The 10,000-nt window shown below is 43.5% G+C and overlaps 1 protein-coding gene across 1 annotated transcript in view; it reads right to left on the reverse strand.

The window, feature by feature from the left end:
- ppargc1b (peroxisome proliferator-activated receptor gamma, coactivator 1 beta) overlaps nucleotides 1–10,000 on the reverse strand; it is a gene marked incomplete at its 5' end in the record, with an annotated part of 147,732 nt that overhangs the window by 33,001 nt on the left and 104,731 nt on the right. Inside the window, one exon of the mRNA XM_083651650.1 lies at nucleotides 1,989–2,201. Coding sequence (XP_083507776.1) covers nucleotides 1,989–2,201 — 213 coding nt within the window. The remainder of the gene's footprint in view (nucleotides 1–1,988; nucleotides 2,202–10,000) is intronic.

Here is a 10,000-nt window from a genome sequence, read left to right on the forward strand (position 1 = left end):
GTATGGGAACAGACATGCAGTTTGGTGCTTCAGGTGCAGCGGAGCAGCGACAGCAGACGAAACAGAGAGGGAGAGAAAAACAGGGCTTTTCTCAGAAGATGGCTTCAGGGAACGATGGAGGGGTCTGGGGCACCCAGTGGGTGGGGGGCACCCAGCGGCACTGTGTGAAAAGGGGGTGGGAGTGGGGGAAAACACACACATTTAAGCACGTGCTGGAGGGACACATGCCGCACACATGCACGCACACACACACACACACACACACACACACACACACACACACACACACACACACACACACACACACACACACACACACACACACACATCACACACAAGTTTACATGCGGGCATTCATTGACTACAAAGCTCACTAAAGTTGACCCTTTACTCTAAACACCAAGTCTTAATCCAAAACTAACCTTAACCTAACCCTAAACTTAATCCTAATTACAATCTTTACTCTAAACTAACTTCAAACTCAATCCTAAACCTAATCATTCTAACCGTAACCTTAGGAGGAGCTCAATTCTCTCACTTTAGTAGATTTGTCTCGTCTTTCTATCATTGTGGGGACATGTGGTCCTCATAGAAATACCAGAACGAACACACACACACACACACACACACACACACACACACACACACACACACACACACACACACACACAGGCTGCAGGGACTGGATGAAAGGTTACTGTGCCTCTCTGCTCTGCTGGAGCTAAAGGCGGACTTTGAAGCTTGCAGGCTAACAAGGGGAACATCAAGCCTAGCAAACGCCACACAGATCACGATACAGAGGAGAGGAGAGGAGAGGAGAGAGGCAGGACGCCAGCGGGAGAGGACGGGAAAAAACATGGTGGGTGGGGATGTATCCTATTTGAAGCGCGTACAAAAGGCTCCACTTCAACAGCGACAGGCTTGTGATGACAGAAATGAGAACAGCAGGTTACAAAGATGAAAATATCAAAGTGCGAAACGAGGGGGGAAAAGGTTTCAGATGTGTGTCGTTGGCGAGCACGGCGGCTGCCAAAGTGAGGTCCGCGGACGCCCCGGGGTCATCGGAGGTGGTTCACAGCAGTGGATCTCAACGTGTGGGGTCCGGGGACTTCCAGGGGGTCCCCAAGGACCCTTAATAACACAGCGTTCAAATCTGGCATTGGGGCCAGACTTTGGGGACAGTTGTATTGAAGTGAATGGGGTGGGCAGGATAAGTCCCATTATAAACCCTCATATCTAATCTGTGCCGTTTCACCTTTGATTGAAAAATGCTTCCACCAGATTAAAGGAAACACATGACGTGATGTTGGCTGATGATGCCTCCTTACGTCTGGTCATGTGTCATGATGTACAGTAGTAGTTACTAGTGTCCTCTAGAGAGAGAGAGTGGCATCAGCGGAGGACCAAAATGCATGACTCATTAGCCAATGTACGGCCAGGAAAGGGTATCGCGCTAATTTTGAATGCTAAAATAAAGTTGATAATGTACAATTTGATTTAAAAAAAAAACTTTCAAAGGACAACACAAACTGTCCATTTTGCTGCAACTCGACAGTGCTGCTTAATCCAGGATCTTACTTCCTGGAACTCTTGAGAGTAAAAAAAACTGGTCCATTGGAGTGAATGGAGATGTTGCAACTCTTCTATCTACAAGACTCTGGTAGTTACTAGTTAGCTAAGCTAGCTTGGAGCAAACAGGGGCTTGAGTTGAGATGCATCTGCTGCACAGAGCCATGATCTGTTTGGAGAACAATAATAAAGAAAACTAACTGCACATAAACAAAGAAATCATCAGTCATCATCACGTAATGTGTTTTGTTTCATCCGTGGAGTGATGTCTCTGCCTTCTTTATAGTTTCCTTGGAGGTCCCCCAGGAAATGGATGGATTTTTGGGTGAACTGTTCCTTTAAGAGGAAAGAAAGGGGAAGTGACATTGCAATGAGAGAGCCCCTCCCACACAAACAGGTAAGTAAGGAAGTGTTCCTACCAGAGAGAGGTTGTCTGTGTCGCCCCCCGGGGACTGCTGGTTGAAGCCCCCGGGGGGCGGGGCATGGAGAGGAAGGCTGTGGTCTTCCTCCTCCTCCTGGTCAGGCTCCGCCCCCAGCACGGGGAAGACCGAGAGCCCGCCAACCTCGGCGTCCACCATGCCGTCCAGACTGTCCGTCAGCGCGGCCAGCAGAGCCGCATTCTCCTCTTCTATCTGCAGGGGGCGACACAGGGGAACCATGGGTGAGACACTGTTACTCATCAATCTGTCATGTTCGATGCGTTCCAGAAGACATGCTGCATTCTTTTATGGTCGGAGGTGGAAAGTGGCACCTACGTGTGTTCACGCTGCAAGTCACACAACCATGGATGCTAACAGCTAATAACAACATTAACGTTTAATTGTATGGGTTTAACCAACTACTGTATTGGTATGCTGATGGCTATAGTGGTTTTTGAGGCTGTGTTGGTGTTCTTTTGTATTATGTGTTATATCTTAAATCTTTGATTGATCTGTGCTGTTTATTTGATGTTATGTGTTGCTGTACGTCTTCCTAAGACCAACGACTAGGGCTGGGCAATATAATCGATACGGCAATATATCGCAATATTTTATTTCCCGATACTGTATCGATACTTGGACGCCAAGTATCGCAATATTATTATTATTATTATTTTTGCAGGCCATGCCATGCCAGGCCTCTGCATCTGGTGATTCCCACCCCTAATCGATACTGTATCGATATTTCCCATATCGATGCGTTCAGTAACACACTCAACACTCAGTAGTTTTGACTAAATTTGTCCACTAACTTATCAGTATAAAGTGATGTACATATTATTACACTACCTGGGTGGTACACAGTGTGTTGTATCTTTAGCTCTATTATTTAATTTTGAGTAAATTCTGTAGAATATCGCAATATATCGCAATATGTATCACATCGCAATATATCGTGATACAATCGTATCGTGACCCAAGTATGTGGGATCCTTGCCAATACCCAGCCCTACCAATGACCATGATGTAAATAAGTGCTTGCACTTTCTCATGTTTTTATCCCTTGGATGCTGTCTTTTATTATCCACAATAACATAAAATAAAATCAAACCTCGCCTACGATTGGCCGCTTATCCACCAAGAAGAATGTGTTCTAGGGGGGATTTAACTTTAAAGGCATAATGTGTTTGTCCAGGTAGACTTATAGTAGGTGCTAAATATTACAAAATGGACAAATGTATTTCTTAAACTGATACAATAAGATTAGTATTACAATTATGTTTTCTGTGTTTTGCGTTTTGTCTTTTCCTCTGACACAATAACTGCCATCAACACAAATTTAACAACTGCCATCTTTTGGTGAGACTGGCGGTCAGGAAATAACTGTCCTCTGACAGACGTGTGTGTTTTTACTTTATTCATGCCTGGAAATCGCAGCTGGCGTCCCGTGGGAAGGTGGAGCTGACTCAGCTCCCCCTCTGTTCACCTCCCCCCTCTGTTCTGTCTGCCTCTCTGCTGGCTCTAACGAGCTCTCGTCTTCTCGGTCTGGTTAAATCCTGCTCTCATTTCTCTTCTTTTACCTGATTCCTCTCTCGGGTTTTACAAGAACGCTGTCGGAGCACCGCGGCTCTGACCCTAGATTAGATATGCATGTGTGCACATACCTGCCTGATGCCTCTGAACACTTTCCCCACCAGGGCTTCTGATCATTTTCACTAATCACTAATCCAAGAGCCACAGAATATTGTCTCCTATGACTCTGTAAACACCGAATATCTCCAAAGAAAGAGAGCCTCTACTTTCATAGGAAAAAAAAGTTTGATTCTGCCTTCATCCGTTCTTTAGTTATTATCGACACTTGAATGTAGGTAGTGGTCACACCAAAAACGCCCGTCTGCACTACAGACACCCAAAATGTTGGCTATCTGTAGCATCAATCTCATATCAGTCGAACCAAACTCATTACTATTAGTTATTTTGTTGATGAAGTCATTGAAGCTTATTGTAATGTTGTATTTCTGCTATGGATAAGAGCAATAGCTACATTTAGACAAATGTAAATGTGATCGACTAGACAACAGCGAGTCTGGTGGAGAGGTGAGGAGGTGCATCTCCTCAGAGGAGCTGTTTATGGTTAAATAGAGTCTGGTGGAGAGGTGAGGAGGTGCATCTCCTCAGAGGAGCTGTTTATGGTTAAATAGAGTCTGGTGGAGAGATGAGGAGGTGCATCTCCTCAGAGGAGCTGTTTATGGTTAAATAGAGTCTGGTGGAGAGGTGAGGAGGTGTTTATGTTTAAATAGAGTCTGGTGGAGAGGTGAGGAGGTGTTTATAGTTAAATAGAGTCTGGTGGAGAGGTGAGGAGGTGTTTATAGTTAAATAGAGTCTGGTGGAGAGGTGAGGAGGTGTTTATAGTTAAATAGAGTCTGGTGGAGAGGTGAGGAGGTGTTTATGTTTAAATAGAGTCTGGTGGAGAGGTGAGGAGGTGTTTATGGTTAAATAGTCTGGTGGAGAGGTGAGGAGGTGCATCTCCTCAGAGGAGGTGTTTATGGTTAAATAGAGTCTGGTGGAGAGGTGAGGAGGTGTTTATAGTTAAATAGAGTCTGGTGGAGAGGTGAGGAGGTGTTTATGGTTAAATAGAGTCTGGTGGAGAGGTGAGGAGGTGTTTATAGTTAAATAGAGTCTGGTGGAGAGATGAGGATGTGTTTATGTTTAAATAGAGTCTGGTGGAGAGGTGAGGAGGTGTTTATGGTTAAATAGAGTCTGGTGGAGAGGTGAGGAGGTGTTTATGTTTAAATAGAGTCTGGTGGAGAGGTGAGGAGGTGTTTATGTTTAAATAGAGTCTGGTGGAGAGGTGAGGAGGTGTTTATGTTTAAATAGAGTCTGGTGGAGAGGTGAGGAGGTGTTTATAGTTAAATAGAGTCTGGTGGAGAGGTGAGGAGGTGTTTATAGTTAAATAGAGTCTGGTGGAGAGGTGAGGAGGTGTTTATGTTTAAATAGAGTCTGGTGGAGAGATGAGGAGGTGTTTATGTTTAAATAGAGTCTGGTGGAGAGGTGAGGAGGTGTTTATGTTTAAATAGAGTCTGGTGGAGAGGTGAGGAGGTGTTTATAGTTAAATAGAGTCTGGTGGAGAGGTGAGGAGGTGTTTATGTTTAAATAGAGTCTGGTGGAGAGGTGAGGAGGTGTTTATAGTTAAATAGAGTCTGGTGGAGAGGTTGAGGAGGTGTTTATGGTTAAATAGAGTCTGGTGGAGAGGTTGAGGAGGTGTTTATGGTTAAATAAGAGTCTGGTGGAGAGGTGAGGAGGTGTTTATGTTTAAATAGAGTCTGGTGGAGAGGTGAGGAGGTGTTTATGGTTAAATAGAGTCTGGTGGAGAGGTTGAGGAGGTGTTTATGGTTAAATAGAGTCTGGTGGAGAGATGAGGAGGTGTTTATGTTTAAATAGAGTCTGGTGGAGAGGTGAGGAGGTGTTTATGTTTAAATAGAGTCTGGTGGAGAGGTGAGGAGGTGTTTATAGTTAAATAGAGTCTGGTGGAGAGGTGAGGAGGTGTTTATGTTTAAATAGAGTCTGGTGGAGAGGTGAGGAGGTGTTTATAGTTAAATAGAGTCTGGTGGAGAGGTTGAGGAGGTGTTTATGGTTAAATAGAGTCTGGTGGAGAGGTTGAGGAGGTGTTTATGGTTAAATAAGAGTCTGGTGGAGAGGTGAGGAGGTGTTTATGTTTAAATAGAGTCTGGTGGAGAGGTGAGGAGGTGTTTATGGTTAAATAGAGTCTGGTGGAGAGGTTGAGGAGGTGTTTATGGTTAAATAGAGTCTGGTGGAGAGATGAGGAGGTGTTTATAGTTAAATAGAGTCTGGTGGAGAGGTGAGGAGGTGTTTATGGTTAAATAGAGTCTGGTGGAGAGGTGAGGAGGTGTTTATGGTTAAATAGAGTCTGGTGGAGAGGTGAGGAGGTGTTTATGGTTAAATAGAGTCTGGTGGAGAGGTGAGGAGGTGTTTATGGTTAAATAGAGTCTGGTGGAGAGGTGAGGAGGTGTTTATGTTTAAATAGAGTCTGGTGGAGAGGTGAGGAGGTGTTTATAGTTAAATAGAGTCTGGTGGAGAGGTGAGGAGGTGTTTATGGTTAAATAGAGTCTGGTGGAGAGGTGAGGAGGTGTTTATGTTTAAATAGAGTCTGGTGGAGAGATGAGGAGGTGTTTATAGTTAAATAGAGTCTGGTGGAGAGATGAGGAGGTGTTTATAGTTAAATAGAGTCTGGTGGAGAGGTGAGGAGGTGTTTATAGTTAAATAGAGTCTGGTGGAGAGATGAGGAGGTGTTTATAGTTAAATAGAGTCTGGTGGAGAGATGAGGAGGTGTTTATAGTTAAATAGAGTCTGGTGGAGAGATGAGGATGTGTTTATGGTTAAATAGAGTCTGGTGGAGAGATGAGGATGTGTTTATAGTTAAATAGAGTCTGGTGGAGAGATGAGGAGGTGTTTATAGTTAAATAGAGTCTGGTGGAGAGATGAGGAGGTGTTTATAGTTAAATAGAGTCTGGTGGAGAGATGAGGATGTGTTTATGGTTAAATAAGAGTCTGGTGGAGAGATGAGGAGGTGTTTATGGTTAAATAGAGTCTGGTGGAGAGATGAGGAGGTGTTTATAGTTAAATAGAGTCTGGTGGAGAGATGAGGAGGTGTTTATAGTTAAATAGAGTCTGGTGGAGAGGTGAGGAGGTGTTTATAGTTAAATAGAGTCTGGTGGAGAGGTGAGGAGGTGTTTATGGTTAAATAGAGTCTGGTGGAGAGGTGAGGAGGTGTTTATGTTTAAATAGAGTCTGGTGGAGAGGTGAGGAGGTGTTTATGTTTAAATAGAGTCTGGTGGAGAGGTGAGGAGGTGTTTATAGTTAAATAGAGTCTGGTGGAGAGGTGAGGAGGTGTTTATGGTTAAATAGAGTCTGGTGGAGAGGTGAGGAGGTGTTTATGTTTAAATAGAGTCTGGTGGAGAGGTGAGGAGGTGTTTATGTTTAAATAGAGTCTGGTGGAGAGATGAGGAGGTGTTTATAGTTAAATAGAGTCTGGTGGAGAGGTGAGGAGGTGTTTATGGTTAAATAGAGTCTGGTGGAGAGATGAGGAGGTGTTTATGGTTAAATAGAGTCTGGTGGAGAGGTGAGGAGGTGTTTATGGTTAAATAGAGTCTGGTGGAGAGGTGAGGAGGTGTTTATAGTTAAATAGAGTCTGGTGGAGAGGTGAGGATGTGTTTATAGTTAAATAGAGTCTGGTGGAGAGGTGAGGAGGTGTTTATGGTTAAATAGAGTCTGGTGGAGAGGTGAGGAGGTGTTTATGGTTAAATAGAGTCTGGTGGAGAGATGAGGAGGTGTTTATAGTTAAATAGAGTCTGGTGGAGAGGTGAGGATGTGTTTATAGTTAAATAGAGTCTGGTGGAGAGGTGAGGAGGTGTTTATGGTTAAATAGAGTCTGGTGGAGAGGTGAGGAGGTGTTTATGGTTAAATAGAGTCTGGTGGAGAGATGAGGAGGTGTTTATAGTTAAATAGAGTCTGGTGGAGAGATGAGGAGGTGTTTATAGTTAAATAGAGTCTGGTGGAGAGATGAGGAGGTGTTTATAGTTAAATAGAGTCTGGTGGAGAGGTGAGGAGGTGTTTATAGTTAAATAGAGTCTGGTGGAGAGGTGAGGAGGTGTTTATGGTTAAATAGAGTCTGGTGGAGAGGTTGAGGAGGTGTTTATGGTTAAATAGAGTCTGGTGGAGAGGTGAGGAGGTGTTTATAGTTAAATAGAGTCTGGTGGAGAGGTTGAGGAGGTGTTTATAGTTAAATAGAGTCTGGTGGAGAGGTGAGGAGGTGTTTATGGTTAAATAGAGTCTGGTGGAGAGATGAGGAGGTGTTTATAGTTAAATAGAGTCTGGTGGAGAGGTGAGGAGGTGTTTATGGTTAAATAGAGTCTGGTGGAGAGATGAGGAGGTGTTTATGGTTAAATAGAGTCTGGTGGAGAGATGAGGAGGTGTTTATGTTTAAATAAGAGTCTGGTGGAGAGATGAGGAGGTGTTTATGGTTAAATAGAGTCTGGTGGAGAGATGAGGAGGTGTTTATAGTTAAATAGAGTCTGGTGGAGAGGTGAGGAGGTGTTTATGGTTAAATAGAGTCTGGTGGAGAGATGAGGAGGTGTTTATGGTTAAATAGAGTCTGGTGGAGAGATGAGGATGTGTTTATGGTTAAATAGAGTCTGGTGGAGAGGTGAGGAGGTGTTTATAGTTAAATAGAGTCTGGTGGAGAGATGAGGATGTGTTTATAGTTAAATAGAGTCTGGTGGAGAGATGAGGATGTGTTTATAGTTAAATAGAGTCTGGTGGAGAGATGAGGATGTGTTTATAGTTAAATAGAGTCTGGTGGAGAGGTGAGGAGGTGTTTATAGTTAAATAGAGTCTGGTGGAGAGGTGAGGAGGTGTTTATGGTTAAATAGAGTCTGGTGGAGAGGTGAGGAGGTGTTTATGGTTAAATAGAGTCTGGTGGAGAGATGAGGATGTGTTTATGGTTAAATAGAGTCTGGTGGAGAGGTGAGGAGGTGTTTATGGTTAAATAGAGTCTGGTGGAGAGGTGAGGAGGTGTTTATAGTTAAATAGAGTCTGGTGGAGAGGTGAGGAGGTGTTTATAGTTAAATAGAGTCTGGTGGAGAGGTGAGGAGGTGTTTATGGTTAAATAGAGTCTGGTGGAGAGATGAGGATGTGTTTATGTTTAAATAGAGTCTGGTGGAGAGGTGAGGAGGTGTTTATAGTTAAATAGAGTCTGGTGGAGAGGTGAGGATGTGTTTATGGTTAAATAAAGTCTGGTGGAGAGATGAGGAGGTGTTTATAGTTAAATAGAGTCTGGTGGAGAGGTTGAGGAGGTGTTTATAGTTAAATAGAGTCTGGTGGAGAGATGAGGAGGTGTTTATAGTTAAATAGAGTCTGGTGGAGAGATGAGGAGGTGTTTATGGTTAAATAGAGTCTGGTGGAGAGATGAGGAGGTGTTTATGGTTAAATAGAGTCTGGTGGAGAGGTGAGGAGGTGTTTATGGTTAAATAGAGTCTGGTGGAGAGATGAGGAGGTGTTTATGGTTAAATAGAGTCTGGTGGAGAGATGAGGAGGTGTTTATGGTTAAATAGAGTCTGGTGGAGAGGTGAGGATGTGTTTATGGTTAAATAGAGTCTGGTGGAGAGGTGAGGAGGTGTTTATGTTTAAATAGAGTCTGGTGGAGAGGTGAGGATGTGTTTATAGTTAAATAGAGTCTGGTGGAGAGATGAGGAGGTGTTTATGGTTAAATAGAGTCTGGTGGAGAGGTGAGGAGGTGTTTATGTTTAAATAGAGTCTGGTGGAGAGGTGAGGATGTGTTTATAGTTAAATAGAGTCTGGTGGAGAGATGAGGAGGTGTTTATGGTTAAATAGAGTCTGGTGGAGAGATGAGGATGTGTTTATGGTTAAATAGAGTCTGGTGGAGAGATGAGGAGGTGTTTATGTTTAAATAGAGTCTGGTGGAGAGATGAGGAGGTGTTTATGTTTAAATAGAGTCTGGTGGAGAGGTGAGGAGGTGTTTATGGTTAAATAGAGTCTGGTGGAGAGGTGAGGAGGTGTTTATGTTTAAATAGAGTCTGGTGGAGAGGTGAGGATGTGTTTATAGTTAAATAGAGTCTGGTGGAGAGGTGAGGAGGTGTTTATGGTTAAATAGAGTCTGGTGGAGAGGTGAAGAGGTGTTTATGGTTAAATAGAGTCTGGTGGAGAGGTGAGGAGGTGTTTATGTTTAAATAGAGTCTGGTGGAGAGGTGAGGAGGTGTTTATGGTTAAATAGAGTCTGGTGGAGAGATGAGGAGGTGTTTATAGTTAAATAGAGTCTGGTGGAGAGATGAGGAGGTGTTTATAGTTAAATAGAGTCTGGTGGAGAGGTGAGGAGGTGTTTATAGTTAAATAGAGTCTGGTGGAGAGGTGAGGAGGTGTTTATAGTTAAATAGAGTCTGGTGGAGAGGTGAGGAGGTGTTTATAGTTAAATAGAG

This window comes from Poromitra crassiceps (genome assembly GCF_964638095.1).
Source record: "Poromitra crassiceps genome assembly, chromosome: 15".
Classification (NCBI taxonomy): Eukaryota; Metazoa; Chordata; class Actinopteri; order Beryciformes; family Melamphaidae; genus Poromitra; species Poromitra crassiceps.